Source organism: Phyllostomus hastatus, unplaced genomic scaffold (assembly GCF_019186645.2).
Source record: "Phyllostomus hastatus isolate PE091 unplaced genomic scaffold, TTU_PhHast_1.1 phas_contig_80, whole genome shotgun sequence".
NCBI lineage: Eukaryota > Metazoa > Chordata > Mammalia > Chiroptera > Phyllostomidae > Phyllostomus > Phyllostomus hastatus.
The window spans coordinates 9,350,195-9,376,904 of NW_025333960.1; the positions used below are offsets into that span (position 1 = coordinate 9,350,195).

Genomic DNA, 26,710 nt, shown 5'->3' on the forward strand with positions numbered 1-26,710 from the left:
ATCCAGCAAAGCTTTCACTTAGAATGGAAGGGCAGATGAAGTGCTTCTCAGATAAGGTCAAGTTAAAGGAATTCATCATCACCAAGCCCTTATATGAAAGGTTAAAAGGACTTATTGAAGAAAAAGATAAAAAACATGAACAGTAATATGACAACAAACTCACAGTTATTAACAACCGAACCTAAAAACAAAAACAAACTAAGCAAAAGACTAGAACAGGAACAGGTTCACAGAAATGGGGATGACATGGAGGGTTACCAGGGGGGAGGGCAAGAGAGGGGGAAAAGGTATAGAGAATAAGCAGAATAAATGGTACACAGAAAATAGACAGGGGGAGGTTAAGAATAGTATAGGAAATATAGAAGCCAAAGAACTTATATGTATGACCCATGGACATGAACTAAAGGAGGGGGGAGGGGGTCTGCAGGGTGGAAGGGAATAAAGGGGGGGGCAATGGGACAACTGTAATAGCATAATCAATAAAATATATTTAAATTTTTTAAAAAAAGGAATCAATGAAGTTTTATAACCAATAAATGATTTCAGTAAAGTCATTGGATATAACATCACTATATAAAAATCAACTGTATTTCTATATACTAGCCATGAAAAACCCAAAATGAAATGATCTACAATAGCATCCAAGAGAATAAAATATGAATGACTTAATAAATGAAGTACAAAATCTAAATAAATGGAGAGATTATTCTGTAGGGACAGATTGGAAGACACTGTTAAGATGGTAGTATTATTCAAGTGATATACAGAATCAATGTACAGATTCACTAATACCCCTATTAAAATCCCAGCAGGCTTTTTTTTTAATGTGCAGAAAACTGATAAACTAATCCTAAAATTTATATGAAAATGCAAAGGATCCTGAATAGCAAAAACAACATTTTGAAAAGAAAGTTGGAAACTTACAATTCCTGATTTTGAAAGCAGATTTCGGGTTGTCTGAGAGTTGGGGGGTGGGAATGAACTCACTGTAAATGGGCATGAAAATCTTTTAGCAATGATGGTAATGGTCAAAACTGGATTGTGATGATAGTTGCACAACTCTTTTCCCCAATTCCAAGAAGACAATGAATCTTAAATGTAATCATATACCTTTCTTCCATATGGTTTTTCTACCATATTGCTGTCACTGTCAGAATTTTCACTCTGAACTGGTTTTGTGAACCCAGATTTGGGCATCTTATAGCTCTTCAGCTAGCTTCTTCTTTTAATCAGTCTTCTCATCCTGGATCTGTAAAGAATGGATATATAAGGGTTACTTGTATACCTCTGCAATAAAACCTACTTAACGTTTATGCAATTTAGTGTCATTTGCAAGTTTGATTTGGTTTTCTCTATGTCCTCATTAAGATTATTTTCTCAGAGAGGCTGTCTTAGCCTAAACTAAGTTTTCATTGAAGAATTTGAGCTTCTAATTAGAGCTGTCTTGTTCAAGCCCATTCAACTTGTCATTGAAGAGAAAAAAAGAGAACTACTGTACCTTTATGTTTCTTCCCACCTTCTCTAGCCTAATTTCAATCTCTAGTTTTCTGAGTGGTTAGAAGCAGCTGAGTGAAAGCAGTGGCAAAGGTTTTGTCATTCTAGCATGGCTGCAGAGATATAAACTGATAGATTCTCTGGTAGTTCTGTATCAGTCTGGCAGTTATTTCTGAAGGTCCTACTAAGAACCTGATAGGTTTCATAGGTTAATTTTATAACATCTAATTCTATTTTCAATTCACTTAAGTTAAATTAATTAAACCCTTCTTACCTAAAATCCCCAGAGTGATTTTCCTTCACCAAACTCCCAGGCATCATCAGGTATTTATTCACTTTATCAATCTATTCATTGACTCAATCATTATTATTCTGTACTGTAATTATTATCACTTCATGTATCATTATCTTTCCAATTTTTTCAACCTTCTGCCTCCTGCTCTGCAAGCTGGTTTAACAGGGCAAGGATCCTCTTAGAGCCTATGCTTATGTATAAGCTTGAGAAAGCCAGAAAAAATTCCAAGGGATTTTACACATAAAAGGGAAAGCCATGAAGTTAGACCTGTGTTGCTATATGATGACCTATTAGCCACAGGTGGTTGTTGAAAGTTAAAGTAATTGGTTGTTGAAAGTTAAAGTAATTAAAATTAAATTAAGCCCTGGCTGGCGTAGCTCAGTGGATTGAGCGCAGGCTACGAACCAAAGGATCGCAGGTTCGATTCCCAGTCAGGGCACATGCCTGGGTTGCAGGCCACGGCCCCCAGCAACCGCACATTGATGTTTCTCTCTCTCTCCCCCTTCCCTCTCTAAAAATAAATAAATAAAATCTTTAAAAAAAATTAAGTAGCTAATACTATGGAGTGCACACGTACAATGTTTCTATTATTGCAGAAAGTTCTATTGCTCAAAACTGGACTAGACTGAGGCTGCTGGCCAATGGGACCATGAATTGGGCCACAACAAGCAGAATGACTGATACGCTATAAATTTCCTGTAAATGGAAGCATAGGTCTAAGTAAAATTTTCTGTGTTCTTCAAATTGTTCTAGTGATGCTTTAAAATTTGTTTGATTTTTAATAGAAATAAAACCAAATTCTTAAGTAAACTGAATTAATGTGTAAATTATCTAAACTAGATTAAATTAATCTGGATATAGCCGATTAGAGTATATACCAACACAAAAAACTGCCATAGCTCAAATAGTTCAAATATTTCATTTTTATAGAGGAGGAAAGAAACTTTTTGACACTACACACAAGAGACAGAATTTACCTTCAGGTCATTTAACTGTTTGAACTATTACTGTATACACAGAATCATTTAAACATACCATTGTCCTCAAAGCTAGTACCTCTGTGTAATTCTTACAGTTACTAATAATATAAACAGAAAAATTATGACTCAAAAGCAAAACTGACCTACATATCAATAGGCCTTAGTCTAGATGAGACTGACGATAAAGCACTACCTCCTTTGCAGACTAAGCAAAGTTACTGGTGAACAAAGGAATGACATGAACATTCAGAAAATTATACATGGCAATAATATTTTAGCAGACTGTATGTTAAAGGAAAAGGTTTATATTAGTTTCCAATGAATTTATTTAGACAATTTCAGCACTAAAAATCAAAATCAAAATTAGGTCCCAAAGATATTACGTCAATCAACAAATATGAAACATTTTTACACATAGGTTCTTGGACCATGATATCTACTATAAACACTAGAGCAACCATTATACAAACTATACAAAGGGATAATAAACATCACGTCAGGTAAATTGAAATACTTTTAAATGTACAAATAACCCAACAGAAGGCAGGCAAAGAAAAATTGAGAAATAAAAAACAAAAGGAACAGACAAAACAGTATGAAAATAGTAGGCATAATCCAGAAATATCAATAACTACATGGAATGAGGATGGTTTAAACATGCCAATTAAAGGACAGATTTTTAGGAGGGAAAAATGATAACACTATATGCTACTAACAAGAAATTCACTTCAAATATAAGAATATTGATGGTTACCCCTGCTTGGCTGAGTCCCCAGGTCTAGGTAGAACTTGCTGGGCTGCCACCCTCCTGTCCACACCAGGTCCCACACCTGTGCCTGCTTTGCACTCTCTTTGCTTGGTCCATAGTGTCTGCATCACCTGCCTTCCTGCCTTTACCTCCTTTCCTCCCCACCCCAGACTTGTGGGGGCTCAGCCCCCAGCCTGTGAGCTCCTTAGAGGGCAGGCCTTCAATAAATGTAAAGTGCTGCTGCCCCCGCCCCACCAAAAAAAAGAATATAGGTGGTCAAAAGTAAAAGAATAAAAAAGAGATGCCATTAAAAAGTAATAAAAGGAAAACTGGAATAACTATCAATATAAAACAAAATAGATCTCAGCAAAGAGGATGTTGCATATTGCATACTGATAAAAGGGTCAGTTTACCAACTGAGTATGCAACTAGCAACAGAGCTTCAAAATGCAGGAAGCAAAAAATGACAAAACTGACAGGAAAAATAGACAAATTCATAATTACAGCTGGAGGTTTCAACTACTTTTTCAATTAAAATAGGAAATCAACAAGGATATAAAAAAACTGGAAAAAAATAGTGCCATTCATTCAAATGGAATGGACCTACTTGACATTTATAGAGACATCTGCCCAACAGCAGCTGAATACTCATTTCTTTTCAAGGACACATAGAATATAGAACAATACAGGTGACATCATGGGCCATAAATAAATGCAATACATTTAAAATAATTAAAATTAAAATCATAAAAAGTTTGTTCTCACACAATAAAAAGTTAAACCAGAACCAATTATAAAAAGGTAACAGGGATATGTGTAGTATATCCAAATTTAAAACATAATGAAAAATCAATGAAATTAAAAAGTGGTTCTTAAAAGATCAATTAAATTAAAATTTACATATCCCTAGCCAGACTTATTAGAAATAAGAGAAGACCTACATAACCGAAATCAACAATAAAAGAGGAAGAATCATTACAGATGCTATAAACACAAAGTATAACAAGAAAATATTATCAACAGTTTTATACAAATAAAGTCAACAATTTAAATAAAATTCTTTAAAAGGCACACACTACCAAAGCTCATTGAAGAAAACAATCTCAGTAACTCGATATTTACTAGATATTGATTTCATATTTGAAAACAAAATGACTTCAATGGTCAATTCTACAAAACATGTAAGGAAGAAATAATGGCAATTCTACACAAACCCTCCTGAAATAGGAAAGAGGCAGAAATATTTTATGAGGCCATCAATACCCTGATGTCAAAATCAGAATAAGTCTTTTATAAAAGAACTACAAAATAAAATACTTTATGATCAAATACACAAAAATCCTCAAATCAAGGATTTTTAAATATTACCAAGTCAAATTCAGCTATACATAAAAAAGATAGTAAGTACATCATGACCAACTGGGATTTATCCCAGGAACTCAAGGGCAGCTTAATGTTTTAGAATTAATCTAAGTAATTCACTGTATTAGCAGACTAAAAACAACCACCACCAAAAAATGGTCAGCTTAACAGATACAGAAAAAGCATTTGATAAAATTTTAATACTCACTAATGATAAACAACTCTCAGGAAATTAATACAGAACAGAACTTGAATACCTTCTTTCTCTTGAGATCAATAATGAAGCAAGGATGTCAGCTCTCATCAGTTTTCCCACCCACAGCTCTAATGAGCTACAACTGACAAACACAACTTGTATATATTTAAGGTGTATAATGTGTTGCTTGGATATGCATATATTGTGAAATGATTACCACAATCAAGCTAATTAACACTGTATCACCTCACAGTTAGCATTTTCTGTGTGTGGTGGAAATACGTAACATCTACTCTCTTAGCAAATATGAAGTATACAAGACAGTACTATTAACTACAGTCACCATTCTGTACACTTACTCACCTTGTAACTGAAAGTTGGTTACCAGCTTTCTCCCCACTTCCCACATCTCCAGCTCCTGAACCATTTCACTCTCTCTGCTTCTGTGAGTTCAGTGCTTTCAGATTCCACATATAAGTGAGATCTACAATATTTGTTTTTCTGTATCTGGCTTACTTCATTTAGCATAATGTCCTCCAGGCTCACCTATTTTGTCACAAATGCTAGGATTTTCTTTTTATAGGTGAATAATATCCCTATATATATCACATTTTCTTTATCTACTCATCCATCAACAGACACCTAAAAGTGGGATTGCTGGATCAGATGGCAGTTTTATTTTTAATTTTTTGAGAAACCTCCCAACTGTTTTCCAAATTAGCTGCACCAATTTACATTTCCAGAAATAGTGTCCATTAAACCCTTTTTGCCACACCCTCACTGACACTTGCTATCTTTTATCTTTTTGATTGTAAGTCACACTAACTGGCAGGAGGTTATATTTCATTATGGTTTTGATTAGAATGTCTCTGATTAGTGATGTTGAGCACCTTTCATATACTTGACTATTGTATATCTTCTTTGGGAAAATAGGTCCTTTGCCCATTTATTTAAAAATATATTTTACTGATTATGCTATTGCAATTGTCCCAATTTTTCCCGTTTGTTCCCCTTAGCCCAGTAGCCCCCTTTCCTCTAGCAACTCATCCCTCTTGGTTCATGTACATGGGTCCTGCATGTAAGTTTTTTGGCTTCTCCATTTCCTATGCTATTCTTAACCTTCCCCTGTCTATTTTGTACCTACCAATTATGCTTCTTAATCCCTGTACCATTTCCCCCACTCTCCCCCTTTACCCTCCCACTGATAACCTCCATGTGATCTCCAGGTAAACCAAAAGGACAATGGTTCAATCCCAGTCAGTGAACATGCCTGGATTGTATGCTGGCCCCCACCCCACCTCCTTCAGGACACGTGCAAGAAGCAACTGATAAACCTATTTCTCTCTTACATCAATGTCTTTCTCCCTCTCTCCTTTCCCCTCTCTTCGAGATGAGAATGTCCTTGGAAGCAAAATTTTAAAATTTGATGGAAGCAAAATTTTTTAATTTAGTGACATCTTGGAGACATTAATTTAAGAGACAGAGAAAGGGCCCCAGGGAAGACATGCAGTGTCCCTGTATGCATGATATTGTTTTGGTCATTATGTACTTCCATGAGAATTTAAGAAATGTATGAATATCTACACATTTAGGTTTTACTGAAAAAGGATTAGAGGTGAATTCTATCGTTTTGAACATTAATATAAGCAATGTTTGCTATGTACCATTGCTGTAACCTATTTTTAACCAGCCATCTCAAAATGCTTTTTTAAACTACTTGTGAAATTGCCCCAATTAAAATACTTCAGAAATACAAAAGTTTAGTTTTCTGGAAAGGAAAAAGAGACTCAGCAACATGCTTTGGGTAGTGGGAGTTGTACTTAAACTAAAGAGGTAGAAGTTTTAGTGAAGACGGTGGCAGAAGTAAACACAGTGCTGCCATCCTCCAACAACCACATCAAAGTCACAACTAAACTACCAAACAGCCATCATTCAGAACCACCTGAAATTTTTCTGAACAGAAGCCCTATAACTAAAGGCCCTGGCCAGGTAGCTCAGTTGGTTAGAGCATCCTCCTAATAAGCCAAGCTTGGGGGTTCAATCTCCAATCAGAGCACACATACAAGAAGCAACTAATGAATGCATAAACATGTGGAATGACAAATCAAAGTTTTTCTCTCTCTCTCTCCTTTCCCCTCTCTCTTTTTAAAATCAGTATTTTTTGTAAAGGCCTATAACTAAGGATATAAAAAGAAGTCACATCAAGACTGACAGGAGGGGTGGAGATGCAGAACAGGCTGGTCCCACATCCACATGTGGCAGTTAAAAATCAGGAGGGATATCTCAACTGCAGAAATTCCTCCCTGAGGAGCAAGGAGTCCCAGCTCCACAACGGGTCTCCCAGCCCAGGGTTTCAGGGCCAGAGAGAAGTCTCCATAATTGTTAGCTGTAAAAACCAGGAAGGGTTGCCACTGAATGAGATGGAGGTCTTCTGGAGTCCCAGGCAGTTCCTCTTTTTATTTTTAAGTATTTGTATTGTAAGTATTATGCTATTCAGTTGTCCCAGTTTTTCCCCTTTTCCCACATTACAGCCCATACCCCCTTTCCCTCCAGCATTCCCGCCCCCCTTAGTTCATGTCCATGGGTCATGTATGTAAGTTCTTTGGCTTCTCCATATCCTGTGCTTTTCTTAATGTCCCCCTGTCTATTTTGTACCTACCAATTTGTACTCCTTAATCCCTGCACCTTTCCCCCGGTTTCCCCTTTCCCCCTACCCACTGATAACCCTCCATGTGATGATCTCTATTTCTATGATTCTGTTCCTGTTTGCTTAGTTTGTTTTTGTTTTCATTTTTTATATTCAGTTGTTGATAGTCGAGTTTGTTGTCATTTTATTGTTCATAGTTTTGATCTTTTTCTTAGATAAGCCCCTTTAACATTTCACATAGTAAGGGCTTAGTGATGATGAATTCCTTTAGTTTTACCTTGTCTGGGAAGCACTCTTTCTGCCCTTCCATTCTAAATGACAGCTTTGCTGGATAGTCATCTTGGCTGTAAGCTCCTTGCTTTTCTTGTTGTAGTTCTTGCTTTTCATCCCTTTGAATATTTCTCTTGCCAGTCCCTTCTTGCCTGCAAAGCTTCTTTTGAGAAATCAGCTGATAGTCTTAGGGGAACTCCTTTGTAGGTAACTCTCTTTTCTCTTGCTGCTTTTGAGATTCTCTCTTTATCTTTAACCATTGGCATTTTAATATGATGTGTCTTGGTGTGGTCCTCTTTGGGTCCAACTTGTTTGGGACTCCCTGTGCTTCCTGGACTTGTATGGCTATTTCCTTTGCCAAATTATGGAAGTTTTCTTTCATTATTTTTATCAAATAAAGTTTCAATTTCTTGTTCTTCTTCTCTTTCTGGCATCTCTATGATTCAGATGTTGGCAGGTTTGGAGCTGTCCCAGAGTCGTCTTATTCTCTCGTGTTTTTTTAAAATTCTTGTTTCTTCATTCTGTACTGGTTGACTGTTTATTTCTTCCTTCCATTCCAAATCATTGATTTGAACCCTGAGTTCCTTCCTTTCGTTGTTGGTTCCCTGTGGATTTTTCTTTATTTCACTTAGTGTAGTCTTCATTTCTTCCCTTAAGTGTTTGCCATACTCAGTGACATCTCTAAGCATCCTTATCACCAGTGCTTTGAACTCTACATCTGATTGGCTATCTCCATTTTGCTTAGTTGTTTTTCTTAAGTTTTGATCTGTTCTTTCACTTGGGCCATATTTTTTTGTCTTCTCAATTTGGCACCTCCCCATGTTTGTATTAGGTAGAGCTGCTTTGACTCCAGGTCTTGGTGCACTTGCTATGTTATAAAGGGCAGAAGCTTAGGTGGAACAACCTATGTTGCTGTGTTGTACTGTATGTGGGGGAGGGTCAGAGAGGGAACAAGCTTGCTCACCACTTGCCCCATTTCCCATCACTTCCCCCACTTCCCATATGAGACTGGTCCCTTCTAGCTGCTTCCCTGGTGCTGAATCCCAGAGTGGGTGGGTTTGCGAACATTCAGAGCCATATGGTACCTTTAAAGGAACTCTTGAGAGACTGGCAGTTTCTTCAGGTGACCCAATGTTCACTGGTTTTTATGGTCAGAAGTTATGGGGCTTTATTTTCCTGGCGCTGGAACCCTGGGCTGTGCTGTCTGGCCTGGAGCTGGGATGGATTGCTGCCCAGGTGGCCTTTCCTGTTTCTTCTGCTGCAAGTGAATGTGGGACTGCCCATTCCGCCAACTGCCACACCATGAAGTCTTCCCTGCCCCAGCCCCCCGTCTCCACTCCTCCTTAACATCTGGATGAATATTTTTTCTTTAAATCCTTGGTTGTTGGATTACCATAGTTTCATTTTCTGGTGGTGGCTGTATTTTGTTTTGAGGTTATTTGCGAACCTTCTTATGGTTGTGGGAAGAGGTGATGCATGTCTATCTCTCCCTCCATCTTAGCCAGAAGTCCTGGACCACTTAACTTTTTACTCCAGTGATTCATATACATGGCTGAACCCTTTGGCCATTTTTAAAATCAGGTTATTTATTTTTTGCTACTAAGTTGTATAATTTCCTTACACATTGGGTTGGCCAAACATCCCATCGTTTTTTCCACAGGATGGCTCTAATAGTGTTGTTTTCTTTAACTTCATTTGAAACAATTTTGTTAGATTGTATTGTAACAGCTGTTATATCAGTGTGCATTAAAAAAAATCCCAATTGGTAAATTTTTGTTTAGCCATTTTAATATTGAAGATGGAAGAACATACACATTTTTGGTGTATTATGCTTCATGATTTCAAGAAGGGTAAAATACAACTGAAATGTAAAAATATATTTGTGCAGTATATGGAGAAAGTGCCCTGACTGATCAAACAGTTCAAAAGTGGTTTGTGAAGTTTATTGGTACTATTGATATTTTCGCCAAATAATTCTTTTTCCCTAGGGTTGTCCTATGCTTTAGAAGATGTTTAGCACCACTCCTGGCCTCTACCCACTGGAAGCCAACAGCAAAACATACCTGACATACTCAAAATATCCAAATCAATACCGTTATTGGTGAAAATGAAAAATATGTCTTTTATGTTACAGAAAAAGCATAACGGACTTTTTGGCCAACCCAATATTTTGGATGCTAACCCATTATGAGATGATAGCTTGAAAATATTTTCTCCCATACATTGCCTTTTCATTTTGTTGTTTCCTTTTCTCTGCAAGAGAGTTTTAATTTGATGTAGCCCCACTTGTTTTTGCTTTTGTGGCCTGTGCTTTTGGTGTCATATCCATAAAATTACTGTCAAGATCAATGTCAAAAAGCTTTTCCCCTATGTTTTCATGTAAGAATTCTACCATTTCACATTTTACATTTAAGCCTTTCATCCATTTTGAGGTAACTTTTGTGTATAGTCTAAGGGTCCAATTTCATTGTTTTCTATGAGCATATGCAGTTTTCCCAATGCCACATATAGAAAAGACTATCCTTTACCCATTTTGTGTTTTTGGTGCCCTTGCCGAAGATTATTTACTTGACTCAGTGTATGGAGGGTTCATTTCTGGGCTGTTTCTTGGGGGAAGGGGCGCCGTGCCGGTGGGGGGGGTGGAGCGGGGCTGTGTGTGTGTTTTAAAGATTTTATTTATTTTTAGATAGGGGAAGAGAGGGAAAAAGAGAGGAGAGAAACATCAATGTGTGCTTGCCTCTCTACTGGGGAATCTGGCCTTCAACCCAGGCAGTGCCCTAGACTGTGAATTGGACTAGCAACACTTTGGTTCACAGGCTAGCAATCAATCCACTGAGCCACAACAGCCAGGGCTCTTGTGTCTGTTTTTATGTCAGTACCATACTGACTATGACCATAGCTTTGTAATATAATTAATCTGGACGTGTGACTGGTCCAGCTTTGTTCCTTTTTTCTCAGGATTGCTTTGGCTCTTTGAGGTCTGTTGTCTTTCCATATAAATTTTAGCATTGTTTTTTTTAATTCTGTGAAAAATGCCGTAATTTTGATAGAGATTACACTGAATTTGTCTATTGTTTTGGGTAATATGGACATTTTATTATTAATTCTTCACTGTCCAATAAGGAGGACATCTTTCCATTTATTTGTGTCTTCAATTTCTGTCATCAATATATTATACTTTTCAGTGTACAGATCTTTCGCCTCATTGGTGATATTTCTTAAGTATTTAAATTTTTTTGATGTCATTTTAAATGGATTTTTTTTAAACTTCTTTTTCAGAGACTTCATTGTCAGTGTATAGAAATGCAACTGCTTTCGGTATGTTGATTTTTTTATCTGGCAACTTTACTGAATTCATTTATTATTTCTAACTTTTTTGTGTGTGCAGTCTTTAGGATTTTTTATACATATATAAAATCATGTCATCTGCAAATGGACTATTTAACTTCTTCCTTTCTGATTTAGATATCTTTTCTTTATTTCCTAACCTAATTGCAATTTTATCTTTGTGTCAGATCATAGACTGTACTTACACAAACCTAAATGGTATAGCCTAATACAATCTAGGTTGTATGGTATGGTGGCCTATTACTCCCAGGCTGTGAACCTATACAGCACATTACTGAATGCTGTAAGCAACTGTAACACAATGGATTTTTGTATATCTAAACATAGAAAAATGATATAAAAATACAGTACAAGAGATAAAAAATGATACACACTTATGACTGTAGCCTGCGGGCCTGGAAGTTGCTCTGCTAAGTGACTGGTGAATGAATGTGAAGGCCTAGTACTTACTGCACACTACTGTAGACTTTATAAACACCATTCCACAAGCCTTTCCTGCTTTCTTCTGACAGAGTCAGAAATAGAACACCGAAGCTGTCAATGCTCCTCCATGAAAAAAAAAAAATACAGGCTGGACTGAGTGGATACTATCAAGGAGAAACTTGCTGAGTATAAAGCACATATAATAGCATGACAGTGATTTATCAGAAGGGAGTGGAAGGTAGCCTGAGGATCAGTAGAAATAAGAACAGGAAGGAGAAATAAAGGAACAAGGGATTGTCATGGTAACATGGTTTGGGTACTGCCTTCTGGACCATTGGTCAGATTAAGGAACTTGTGGTATTTATTTTATAAAAAGTGTATAATATGGAGAAGGATGTAGAACTGAGGCCTCGATATTTTGATTCCAGAAATTTGTTTTTGGTTCTATTGACCCTATCTGGTATTGAATTGATTGAAGAAATAAAACTTAGCGATCCTTTATATTATTACAACCTGAAAATATTTCTGAAGTACAGGCAGAGACTGGCTCTATGCTACCACAGAAAGCTTTTTACTCAAGGTAGTGGCACTTCATACTTGTTAAAGTAGCTCCTGTGAACCTGTGTCCTTATAGAGGACCTTAGCTCAACAAATAATTTTTAGCAATGTAGTCTTAAATTTTTTTCAATTGCAGTTTACATTTAATATTATTTTGTATTTCACATGGATAGCATAGTGGTTATTTTACATAAAAACAGAGCACCAGGAAAGTCTCTGCCCATTGGCCAAGATCATGGTAAGAGGCTATTCTTTTCTTTACTTTTTTTTTTAAACAGCAATGTGTGGTTGCCCCTCACACAACCTCACCAGGATCCTGGCCCACAACCAAGGCATGTGTCCGACTGGGAATTGAACCAGCAACCCTTTGGTTTGCAGGCCAGCGCTCAATCCACTGAGCTACACCAGCCAGGGCAGGAAACAATTCTTAACACCAAGTATGCCAAAAGCTAGAAATATGAATGGATAGGGCCATAGTGTGTCAAGAGTTAGGAAGATGAATAGCTAGGGCCTGATTCCGTGAAAGCTAGAAAGATGAATGGATGGAGCCAAAAGCTAGTAAGATCATTGGATCAGGGAAAAAATAAGCCATCCCTTACCTATCCCTGTAAGAACTGCAGCTTTGAGCAGAAAGATAAGATGGTCTTTGAGATAAAAGTCCACCATTTTCCCACGTTGTGCAGCATGGGAATAAACCTCTTTCCTTTTGTACCTGCACCTGCCTTACAAATTTGGCTTTTGTGGCAGCAGGCAGTTGAACCTCTGTTTTGTTCAGTAACAGTCAGTCATATTTTACTAAGTGATTCTCCAGATATTTCAAGTACCCACCTGATGCCATACATAGTTATAATATTATTGACTATAGTCCCTATGCTGTACTTTACATCCCCGTGACTATTTCTGAAGGCCATCAAGCTAGATCTGGGAGGGCAGTAGCACCCTTTGAATATGTTACACTGGGGAAAGGCTGTGATGAAACAGGTCAATAATGGCTGATTGATTGGAATGTAATCTGAGCATACAAAATTCAAGTGCTATGAGTGAGAGGGAACCTGTTGCCAAGACCCAAAGACACTGTTCCTATTAGAGTGAGAGAGAGGAGAGGAGAAAGAAAAAAAAAATCCTCCTAAACCACAGATCCTTCCATTTCTTACAGGAAATTCAGCTCCATTGTAATCTTAAGGGACCACCATTATATATGCGGTCCACCATTGACCAAAATGTCATTAGGCAATGCATGGCTGTACTATGTTAAATACAAGTGGTGAGAGTGAGCAGTCTTGTCTTGTTCCTCATTTTAGACAAAAAGCTAAAGTTTTCACTTGTATATGATTTTAACCATGAGCTTGCTATACATGTCCTTTATTATAATAAATAAAATACATTCCTTCTCTACCTACTTTGTCTTTATCATTAAAATATGCTGAATTTTGTTAAATGCTTTTTCTGCATCTATGAAGATGGTCTCACCACTTCTATTCAGAACTGTACTTACTGGTGGCCCTAACAGGTTCTATAAGGCAAAAAAAGAAAAAAGAAATAAAAGGTCTATAGCTTCAGAAGGAAGAAGTAAAATAGGCATAATTTCCAGATGACACAATTGTCTATGCAGGCAGAGGCAAGGTTTCTACAAAGAAGCTACTAGAACTTATAAGTAAGCATAGGAAGCACACTGGATACACAGTCAATATGAAAACTAATTTTATTTATCTATATTATCAACAAAAAGTTGCAATTAAAAATACAGCTTACAATAGCATCAAAATGATTAAATTCAACAAAGTATGTGTAAGACCATGTAATGACCAATACAAGACACTGAAAACTAAAGAAGACCTAAATAAATGGAGAGATATAGTACATTTACAGATTAGAAGACTCAATATTAAGATGACAATTCTTCCAAATTGATCTATAAATTCAATACAATCCCAGACAAAATCCCAGGATGTCTTTATAGAAAATGACAAACTTCTTTTAGAATGTGTATGAAAATGCTAAGGACCTAGAAAGGTCCTTAGGACTACAAAAGTCCAAATAATTTGGGGGAAAAAATTCATAGGCTCACATTACCTGACAGAAGGTTAAACATTCTAGTCTCTGTTCAGAGGTACCAAGTTAGTATATACAAGTAAATCAAAAGCTCTAGTGTAAAATAAACATTATTTGTATGAAGATGTTGTATACATGCCATTTATTTTTTAGTATCAATATAAACACTTCATTAGTAAACAATTATAAACACAAATAAAGATGCTTCTTAACTCAGTCAAAATTACAGTAAAAACTTTAAAAAAATTTTTATCATAGCAAGGAGTAAAAAATGAGTAAATATTTCTGGTTAGCCAATATTATCTTAAAATGCTCCATATAGTCAGTCTTTTCTCTCACTATTCCTCCTTCCTACATGCTACTTTCAATAACAGAATTTTCACAGTTCTTTTATGGTCACAGAATCTGTACTTAATACCAGTTAATTCACATTATTTGACTATTAGTAAAGAAAATCTAATCTGTAACAAATTTATTAAGCAAATACATGATAATGTTCCTTGAAGTCCTGGGGGGAAAAATTTCCTGGAACACTTGTTAAAATACAGATTTAGACTCAGAAGGTATAAAGTTGACCCAATAATTTGTACTTTTAATAAATATCCCAGTGGTTATCATTAGGAATGTTTGAAAAACAACTTGAATTAGGGACTATTTTATATTATAAAATATCTCATTAGAAAAAGATCCACTAAGGCTAATTGAAAATAGGGGATTTCTCTACCATATTAAACCATATGCATACACAACATGAACCCATGTGGATATACAGGGTATAATCTTACTTTAAAAGCATCATGTTAGATAGCATGAGAGTCTCGTTTAAAAAAACTTACTCTCATTTCCTCTTTTTATAGGATGGTATCAATTGGGAAAGCGTTTTAGTTTACAAGAAGATTGAACCTGAAGTGCATTTAGGCACTGGCACCATATTTAGTTTGCTCCTTTATTGATTGCTAGTTATGCCATAAATGCTTGATAGCTTTTAGATTAATCTGTTTCCTCTGAGAAGTACTGGAGCAATTATTAGTTTCTTGTCACTGCCTCTTAATTACAAACCTTTAAACTAGCTTCTCTGGATGTCTATTTTCTCTTCTATTCTAGACAGAAAATTTGTTTTCTTTTACTGCCCTCTGTAGATTTTTAAATTGAAAATATCCTCAGCAGAAGCTCGCAAACCACTATTTACGTTTCTTTCTTTTAGATAAGTAGAAAATGATTTAAGTTTTATACAACTTTTTACATTTAAGTAAGACTTTAGAGTATTTTCCAAAGCCTCCTTTGCTGGGACTTCTAGAAACTGCTTTTGGTGGGGGCTGGGAGGCAAGGGGGGTTGGCCAGAGATAATAATCACACAACGGAAAGAAACCTACTGTATCTCAAATCTCTTGACCTCCCTCCATCTGCCTTACCCAAGACTTCTTTCCAGTAGGAAAAAAAATCATTCTAAAGCAAACTTTCTTGGATTATATACACATCTGCTTTAGCAAAAGGAGTAAAACCAACTCATTTTGGGGACATAAGGCATACTTCATTTTTGGGAACATAATGCATGCATGCCTAGTAAGTCCAGTTTTTGCAAATTTGCCAAAAACTGTTGATAAAACTGTATATCACTATCCACAATGTAAAGTTTAACCAAACAGTGTAACAAATTTAATAAGCAGCAGTGTAATAACTAAGTTGTATAATAGTTAATTAGTAAATTGATTCTTCAAAAAAACATTAGTAAATTGCTCTTTTTTATGAATTACCTTACATCCTAAACCTAACAATTTGGAGAAATTTTGTCTTCTAAGCCAAGAGGACAAAATTGTCCCTAGGAAGAGGCCAAACTTCGCTTCTAAAAGCTGCTCAAGAAGGAATTCACTGGCTTGCCTGTGGGGGAAAACTACTCAACATGACAAAAGGAAAAAGGGATTAAGGGGGGAAAAAATCCAAGGAAGACTCCTGGTAGACTATGTGAAAAACAGGAAAAACAAGAAAAACACATCTGTAGTTGGCAGTATGGCTAAAGAAGAACTGTGGAAAACAAATAGATAATAGCATTTGTAAAGTTGTATGCTATCGCATGTAGATTACACTTGTAAAAGTGAAATCTATAAAAGTGCTCCTCTAACAAAGAAATGTCTGTATTTTGATATCTTTATATAGGTTTTTTTTTGTTTGTTTGTTTTTAAAGCATTTAGTGAGCCCTAGATGCTCAGAATCAATGTTTTAAGACACTATTTTATTCTGTTTGCTCTGGTCACTCCATCTTCCAACTCCAAACTTCCAAACATTTTAAGTTTGACTTAAAAATTCTTTATAGGGATATCACAAAACACTAGGATTTGTTTTTAGTTTCCATCTACAAAACAAGTATAGAGCAAACTCAGTTTGTCAGAAAATCTTTCCCAACTAAGTTATCAGATATACTTAGCTTTACCACAGATCCCTGGCCACTTGGCAATTAGTACTCATGCTGTACAAGTGCATTTTTGACAAGGTTAACAGGGACAGGAAGAGGGGTAGCTTTCCTCTGATAAGGCTAAAATATGTAGACGTTTAAAAAAATCAGAAGCAACAGAATAAATAAGGTAGCATCGAGTTATAGCCCAAGATATAAATATCTGTGTGTCCATAGTAACATAAATGATTGAACAAATTTAAAAAAATGGGAGACAAATTTTCCATGAAACAGAATTCCAGGTAGTTATATAGATCCTGCTCCCAAGGAGGTGGAGCATAACTCCCCACTCTAGATGTGGGCTGGCACAGAATTATTTCCTTCTAAAGAAAAGAATATGGGTGGGGGGGGGTTAACTTGAAAACCTGACAAACACTATCTCAGCAAGGTGATCAAAGTATAACACTGATAAATCATGTTGACAATATGTACCCTTGACAAGATGTGATGAAAAAGCATTTCAACTCTGTGATCTTTCTCTCCAAAACATGTAATAACCTTAGTCTAATCACAAGAAAAACTTAAGACAAATTTCAATTGTGGAGAAAAACACCTGGCCTTAAAACTGTCAAGGTCATTAAAAACAAGAAAAGTCTGAGAAATTATCACAACCATGAGCTGTTTTGTTTTGTTTTGTTTTAAATTCTCATCCGAGAATATATTTACTGATTTTAGAGAGAAAGGAAGCGGGGGGGAGAGAAAGAGGGAGAAACATCGATGAGTTGCTTCCCATATCACCCCTACCGAGACTGAACCATAACCTAGGAATGTACCCTGACCCAGGGGTTTAACCTTCAACCTTTTGGTGTACAGGACAATGTTCCAACTAACTGAACATCTGGTTAGGCCAAAGCCAAGACATGGTTAAGGAGCCATGATGACTAAATGTTAAGTGTCATCCTAGACAGGATCCTAAAAAAATCCTAGAACAGAAAAATGACATTAGGTAAAAACTTAGAAATCTGAATAAGCAGTTAAGATATTAACATTGGTGTATCCACTATGACAAATGTACCACGCTAATGCAAAACACTGACAACAGAGAAAACTGTGTAGATACATGGAAACTCTGTGTACTATCTTTTCAATTTTTCTATGTATATAAAATTATTTTAAAGTAAAAACATTATTTTGAAAAAGTTCCCCAGCTAATTTTAATGATTTGAGAATGAGAAAGCAACATTTCCCTGTACCTTCCTCACAGAAAAACATCTATATACCTCCTATTCAGTTAATTTCATGCTCTTTTTTTGTCACCTATAGCCTTTATCTCTACCTCCAATCTTGCTCCCATCATGGTTTTCTTTAAGGTTCATGTCTATAGCTCATCTCACATCTGATCTGTTCGGTTTTTGACTTCTATCAAAAACTTTGTTACTCCACTTTAGCCACTTATTCTCCATTTTTCCTCCTCAGAATTTTGTTAGTATCCCTTGACATTTTTCTACTGTGGTCATCCTCATTTTCCAATTGATTTGTAAAAGAAAAATAAACTATGATTCACTTTTGTTGCATATACCTTTATATGTATTTAAATAGTGGTTAAATACATCTGCTATAGAATTTACCATTTTAAAAACTTTTATTGATATATATTTGACATGTACCATTATATTAGTTTCAGGTGTATAATGTAAATTATTCTTATTTGTATATATTGCAAATTATCACCACAGTAAGTTTAGTTAGCATCTCTTACCTTACATAGTTATAAATTTTTTTCTTGTGATGAGAACTTTTAAGATTCACTCAGCTACTTTCAAATATGCAACACAGTATTAACCAGTTACCATATGTACATTATATCCCCATGACTTACATTCCCCCCAGTTTAAAAAAAATCCTTTGACCCCTCTAACTCATTTCTACGCTCCCCCCAACCCCTCCCTCTAGCAACCACCAATCTGTTCTCTATCTATTAACTTTTTTTTAAAGATTTCATTCATTTATTTTTAGAGAGGGAAGGGAGGGGGAAAGAGAGAGAGAGAAACATCAATGTGCAGTTGCTGGGGGCCATGGCCTGTAACCCAGGCATGTCCCCTGACTGGGAATCAAACCTGCAATGCTTTGGTTTGCAGTCCGTGCTCAATCCACTGAGCTACGCCAGCCAGGGCTTATCTATTATCTTTTTTAAAGAAAGAAATATAAGATCTCACATACATGAGAGCTCATATGGCAACTGTCTTTCTCTGGCTGACTTACTTCACTTAGCATGATGTCTTCAAGGTCCATCCATGTTGTTGCAAATAGAGATTTCTTTCTTTTTTATTCCTAAATATTATTCTATTCTCACTGTGTGTACACACAGTGGGGCAAAAGTAGGTTAACATTTGTCAGTACATGAAAAAGTTTATTCTTGTATTATTTATTATGATTTTTCCTATGAACAACTATAAACCTACTTTTGCCCCACCTTGTATACCACTTCTTTATCTACTGATGGACACTTAGGTTGTTTCCATATTTTGGCTATTGCAAATAATGCTGCAATGAACTTAGGGGTACATATATCTTTTCAAGTTAAAATTTGTGTTTTCTTTGGATAAATACCTGTCACAGGATGCAGCCAAGAGGGGGGACCCCAAATGGGCATTTGAAATGGGGTCTAGAACTCAAAGTGTCCGGGAGATTTTAAGATATCTTCACCCCTTCCCCCACAGGTATGAGTTGGAGGAAGGGGCACATGGAGCAAGAACATGCAGGGCTGTTTTGTACAGCAACAGCTTTGCTGCTAATCCATGGCATGGTCATTTAACATACCTATAGCCTTTAGCTGGTTGTTTAGATATGCTAAATAGCTATGGCCATGCTCTGGGCCAGGGGGATGGAAAGGACCCCCCCTCAAGATGTGACTGGGGGGCAGGTCCCCCAAGTTGCAGTGCCTGCATGGGAGCTAGGAGAAGACTGGCTTCATAACATGGGGCCACACCTGTCCAGACCCATGATGGTAGCCAGAAAAGCTGGAAAGGATGGGAGATTGAGGGCAAGTGTGGCCAAGTGTGGGAGGAGCTGGAAATGGGGCTACAGAGGAAGATTGGCTCGGGGATTTAAACACAAACTCGGCAGCCATTGGAGAGAAAACCACATGGTTTTGGCTGAGTGGGGACTCCTGTGACCCTGGGAGAGAGGACCACGCGGCTGGAGCAGTGGAAAGAGAACCTCGTGCCTTTGCCAGAGTGGGGACCCCCACAGCATTAGTAGGGGGAACCACCACCCGGCTTTAGCAGAGACCCCAGCGACACAGCTGAGGGTGCCGAGAACCTCGGGAGGTCTCCCAGCCAAGATGGATTACTGGGAAGAACCTGGGACTGCCTGAGCCACAGACTTCTATTTCCTTCCCTAAGATACGGTACCCCAGACTGGGCAAAGGGGTAAGGAAGGACTGTGTATGTTTGTGGGTGTTTTAAGGGACTTTAGGATTTTGATGAAAACATTAGGTCACTACTTTAAGTTTGTATAGCATTAAATAAACCTTTCCTTTCCTTTTCACAAATCTCTGGCATTGAGAGACATCTTTCCTATAGATGGTGGACATAACGGACCTGAGGGCTCCTTTCGGTAATAGTATATCGTCCCAGGCCCCCCTTGTTGTTCTGTAACATACCCAGAAGTGGAATTGCTAGATGATATAGTAGTTCTACTTTTAACTTTTTGAGGACCTTTCATACTGTTTTCTATAGTGAATGCATCAATTTACATTCCCACCAATTTTCTCTACTTCCTTGCCAACATATTATTTCTTTTTGATAACAGCCATGATACCTCATTATGGTTTTGATTTGCATTTCCATGATGACTAATAATGTTGAGCATCTATTTGCGTACTTTTTGGCAATTTGTATGCCTTGTTTTGAAAAACGTTTTCAGATCTAATGCCCATTTCTAAATTTGGTTGTTTGCTTTTGCTACTGAATTGTGTGAGTCCTTTACATATCCTGGATATTAACCATTTATCAGATATATGATTTGCAATTATTTTCTCCCATGCAGTATGTTGCCTTTTCATATTGATGGTTTCCTTTGTTGTGTAGAAGCTTTTTAATCTGTTGTAGTCCCACTGTTGAACTTTCATTTTATTGCCAGATTCAAAAAATCATCACCAAGAATGATGTCAAGGAGCTTACTTTACTACCTGTTTTCTTCAAGGAGATTTAAGGTTTCAGGTCTTATGTTCAAGTGTTTTAAATACATTTTGATTTAACTTTTGTATATGGTATAAGACAGTGGTTGAATTTCATTCTTTTGCTTGTTGCTGTCCACTTTTCTCAAAAGCAATTTCTGAAGAGACTGTCCTTACCCCATTATACATTCTTGGCTCGTCTGTTGTAAATAAATTGACCATATATGCACAGGTTTATTTCTGGGCTCTCTAGTCTGTTCCACTGATCTATGTCCTTGTTTTAATGCCAATACCATATTGCTGTAGTTACTACAACTTTGTAAAAATAGTTAGATATCAGGGAGCATGATGCCTCCAGCTTTGATGTTCTTTCTCAAGATTCTTTTGGTAGCCTGGCTTGGTAGGTTCAATTGGTTAGAGAATTGTCCCAATACACCAAGGATGCAGGTTTAATCTCCAGTCAGTGTACATATGAGAGGCAACCAATGAATGCATTAGTGAGTGGAACAACAAAATTGATATTTTCTCTCTCCCTTCCTCTCCCTAAAATCAATAAATAAAATAATTTTTTTTTAATGATTGCTTTGGCTACTTGGGGTCACATCGTGGTTTCATACAAATTTCAAGATTATTTCTTCTATTTCTATAAAATGCTCTTGGAATTTTGATAGGAATTGCACTGTATCTGTAGATTCCTTTGGGCAGTATAGACTTTTAACAATATTGATTATTCCAGTTCATAAGTGTAAAATATCTTTCCTTTTCTTTGTGTCTTCAATTGGTTTCATTAATATCTTACATTTTTCAATATACAGATCTTTCACCTCCTCAGTTAAATTTATTTCTAGGTAATTTATTCCTTTAGATGCAATTATAAATGGGACTGTTTTCTTAATTTCTGATAGCTTGTTATTAGTATATGGAAATACACTGATTTTTGTGTATTGATTTTGTATTGTGTAACTTTATTGAATTTATTAGTTCTAACAGTTTTTGGATGGAATCTTGAGGGTTTTCTGTATATGAATATGATGTCATCTGCAAACAGTGATAGTTTACATCTTTCTAATTTGGATGCTGTTTATTTCTTTTTCTTGCATAACTGCACTGGCTAGAACTTCTAGTACTATGATGAATAAAAGGGCTAAGAGTGGGCATCCTGGTCTTGTTGATGATTTTAGAGGAAAGGCTTCAGCTTTTCACTGTAGATTGTGATGCTATTGGCGAGCTTGTCATATATGGCCTTTATCATGTTGAGGTACATTCACTCTATACCCTCTTTGTTGAAGTTTTATAATAATGTTAAATTTCATCAAATGCTTTTTCTGCTTCTATTGAGATGATTGTATGATTTTTTAGCCTTCATTTTATTAATGTAGTATATCACAATGAAATGAAAATGTTGAACTATCCTTGCATCCATGTAAAAAATCCCATTCAATCATGGTATATGATCCTTTTAATGTATTGTTGAATTGGGTTTGCTAATGTTTGTTGAGAATTTTTGCATTTATGTGCATCAGGGATATTCATCAGTAATTTTCTTTTCTGATAGTGTCCTTGTCTGGTTTTGTTATCAGGATAAAGCTAGTATCATAAAATGATTTTGAGAAGAGTTCCCTCTGGTTATGTATTTTAGGGAAGAGTTTGAGAAGGATTGGTATTAATTTTTCTTAGTTTGTTAAAATCCAGTGAACCTGTCTGTTCTAAATTGACTTAGTTATTTTTATAACTAGAACTTTGTACCTTTTGAATCCCTTCATCCTTTTTGCCTACATCCCCACCACAGCAACCATCAATCTATTCTCTGTATCTATAAGCTTGATGTTTTTGTTTTGTTTTTGATATCACATATAAGTGAGATCAGGCAGTAGATGTCTTTCCTAGCCTGATTTATTTTACTTAGCATAATGACTCAAGGTTCACCCACAGTGTTGCAAATGGCAAGATTTCATTCTCTTGTCTATGGTTTTATAAAAATAACAATCATACAGTATGATTTTTCTTACAACACAGTGATTAGACATTTCCATAACTGATAAAGTGATTGCCATGATAAATCTAGTACCCACCTGACACCAGTTATTATGATACACTGACTATATGCCCTGACTATATGATTTATATGGCTGTGACTATTTCGTAACTACCAATTTCTAATTCTTAACGAATTTTCCTGTTACACTCCTTCCTCCAATCCCACTATTATCTGATAATTGTCAAAATGTTCTTTGTACTCTGAGTTTGTTTCTGTTTTGTTTGTTCATTTATTTATTTTAAATTCTACATATAAGTGAAATCATGTGGCATCTGTCTTTGTCTGACTTATTTCACTCAGCACAATATTCTCTAGGTCTATCCATGTTGTTGCAGATGGCAAGATTTCATTCTTCTTTTATGACTGAGTCATATTCCATTTTATATATGCACTATTTCTTCATCCATTCATCTACTGATGGACATTTAGGTTGCTACCATATCTTGGCTATTGTAAATGAACATATAAATGCAGATCTCTTTCTGAAATAGTGTTCTGGGTTTCTTCAATAAATACACAAAAGTGAAATTGCAGGGTCCTTCTTCATGTCTTGCATATATAACCTTTGTTTTAAAGTCTATATTGTCATACTCTGGCTTTTAATTTTGTTTCCATTTTCATGAAATCCTTTTTTCTATCTTTTTACTTTCAGTCTGTGTCTTTTGACCTGTAGTGAGTCTCAAGCATATGTAAGGGTCTTGATTTGTTATCCATTCAGCCACTGTAGGTGTTACAGCATTTAATCCATTTACATTTAAAGTAATTGCTGATAGATATGTAGTTATTTCCATTTTATTGTTCATATATATTCTTTCTCTTTCTTCTAAAGACAACACTTTAACATTATTTTAATAATACTGGTTTGGGAGTGATGAACTCCTTTAACTTTTTCTTGTCTGGGAGGCTCTTTGTCTATCCTTCTATTTTAAATGATAGTTTTGCTAGGTAGAGTAATCTTGGTTGTAGGTCCTTGCCTTGCATCACTTTGAATATTTCTCACCAAACCTTTCTGGCCTGCAAAGTTTCTGTTGAGAAATTAGCTGACAGTCTTATGGGAGCTTCCTTGAAGGAAATTTAGCTGCTTTTTTTCTTGCTGCTTTTAAGGTTCTTTGTCTTCCATCTTTGGCATTTTAATTATGAGGTGTCGCGGTGCAGGCCTCTGGATTCATCTTGTTTGGGACTCTGCACTTCTTAGGCTGGAATGTCTATTTCCTTTACCAGGTTATAAAAATTTTCCTATAATTACTGCTTCAAACAGGTGTTCAATTCCATGCTCTTTCTCTTCTTCTGGAAGTCTTATGATGTGAATGCTGGTAAGCTTGATGCTATCCCAGAGGCTCCTTAAACTATCCTAATTATTTTGGATTCCTTTTTTCTTTCTGTTGTTCTGATTGGGTGTTTTCTGTTACTGTACCTTCCAAATCACTGATTCACTTTTCTGCCTCATCTAATCTACTGTTCATTACCAGTAAATGAAATTCTTCATTTCAGTTAGGGTATCCTTCATACCTCATTGGTTCTTTTTTATGGCTTCTATGTGCCATTTTAACCGTTTGAAGTTCTCACTAATTCCTTGAGCACCCTTATAACCATTGCTTTGAACTCTCTATCTGGAAGATTGTCTCCATTTCATTTAGTTCTTTTTCTGGAGATTTACCCTGTTCTTTCATTTGAGACACGTTTCTTTGTCTCCTCATTTTCATTGTATCCCTGCATTTGTTTCTATGTATTAGGTAGAGCTGTTACAACTCCTGGTCTTGGTAGAGTGGCCTTATGTAGTAGGTGTTCTGTGGAGACCAGTGGTGAAATCTCCCTGATCACCTGAGCTGGGTGCTCCAGATGTGTCCTTGTGTGGTCTGTATGTGCCCTTCTATTGTACCTGAGCCTTTATAGCTGTTTGGGCGGACTAATACCCTCCTCCAAGCTGATTGGTTTAAGGACTGCCTGTGACTACAGGGGATGATCTGTTGTTTGGGGGCTAAACCTATGTAGCACAACTGGCTTTAGCAGGGCTCTTATGCCTGCTGAGACTGTTGAGTGTGTTGTTTGTGGAGGCAGTTGGGTGGTACTCTTGTGTAGTCTGAAGCTGGCCACCAGGTGTGTTCTGGGGTCTCCTAGAATGTGAAGGCCAAGGTCAGCAGCTGTCTGTAACCTGTCTAGGGCCACCTGGTATGAGGTACAAAGTGATCTACAGATAGTTGCCACCTGTCATGGGTTTGGAGGTGCCTGGGAGAGAGTAAGCTGTGAATTGAAGCCTGCTGCCACTAGTGCTGGAGTTGGGGCTGCTTAGCAAGAGATAGGGGCATTCCTAGACCAGAGGCTACTTGTTTGGGGTTTGTGATTCTTTGAGAGAATTTAGGAAAGTCTGCAGCATGAGCCAAGACAGGATGCTTGTATAAAAAATGCAAAAGAAGAAGCCTGAGTAGGCTGGCACAGTGGGTGGGAAAGCATCTCAGAGAATCGCTGGGATAAGGCAGGCAATATTAGCCAGGCTGAAAGAAACTCAAGATATGGTGCCAACAAGCTCCTATAGAATGACAGCTCAGTAAAGGAACAACAGCTTCTGCTAGCACTTCTGTCTGGCAGAAAGCTGCCCCTCCAGCCCTTGTTCTGGAGCCAGACAATTTAGTTTCTTCCTGTATGTCCCTGGCACTTTTTAAGCTGCTGCCCCCGTGTAAGATCTCAGGACAAGTAAGTCCATGTGGGCCCTTTAAAAGGAATGCTTCGGACTCAAGCAAACCTCACTCAGCCACAATCCTGGATAGTTTTTGCAGCCAAAAATTACAGGTGCTTCTCTTCCCAGTACTGGGCCCCTGGTCTGTGGAGCCTAATGTAATGCTGGGACCCCTCAACTCCTCAAGGGGGACATCTGCAGCCACAATATCCCTTTAACCACCACTCTTGAGTTTGGGACTGCCTGTTTCATGTCTGTATCCCTCCTACCACTCTCAACATGGCTCCTCTTCTGTATATCCTTAGTTATAGCATCTGTTTGCTGGATTTTAGGTGGTTCTGAATGATGGTTGTTCTGTAGGTTAGCTGTAGTTTTGAAGTGGTCTTAGAAAGAGGCTAGTGTAACCATGCAGAAACTCCATTTCTTTAAGATGACTCTGGTTTCTGTCCACTCTCTTGCTTAATCATTAAGTCCTCAAGACAGCAGATTCTGGTCAGCATCAAACTGCCTTAAGAACAAAACCTCAGATCTGCTGATCGCAGAACAGTTTTGATCAAGTGAAAGATAACATCTTTACTTCAGTTGTGTAACCAGACAGAACAATGCCAAGACTGACATTAGAACCTGATACAATGATCAACTGCTTCCTACCCCCGCCCAACCAATCAGTGGAGACCTTTCTAAAACATGGTATCAAAGCTAAAAGTAATTTTTTAAGTTCTAAATAAAATTTAAAAGTAGAAGTGCAAATATGATAAACAGAAATCAGAGGACAAGTGAAAACATTTGTAATACATATAAAAGATAACTAATAATCAGTTATAACAAATCAATAAAAAAGACAATTTACCATACACAAAAAATTAGAAGACATGAAGAGGCAGTTCAAAGAATGAGTAATACAGATGTTGAGTAAACCTATGAAAGTATTCAATCTCAGTCCTAATTTTAAAAATATAAAATAACGGGATGACTTTTTACTTAAAAGACTGACAAAACTTAAGGCTGTTTTGGTAAAACCAGAGTAGTCATACATTGCTGATGGTGATAAATTTA

At 36.8% G+C, this 26,710-nt stretch overlaps 1 protein-coding gene across 3 annotated transcripts in view; it reads right to left on the minus strand.

Moving 5' to 3' along the window:
- The window catches only part of ANKRD12 (ankyrin repeat domain 12), a 156,388-nt gene that overhangs the window by 98,200 nt on the left and 31,478 nt on the right, over nucleotides 1–26,710 (minus strand). For all 3 annotated transcript variants that reach the window (XM_045849633.1, XM_045849634.1, XM_045849632.1), the window contains exon 2: nucleotides 1,111–1,249. In XM_045849633.1, coding sequence (XP_045705589.1) covers nucleotides 1,111–1,197 — 87 coding nt within the window. In that variant the 5' untranslated portion in view covers nucleotides 1,198–1,249. The remainder of the gene's footprint in view (nucleotides 1–1,110; nucleotides 1,250–26,710) is intronic.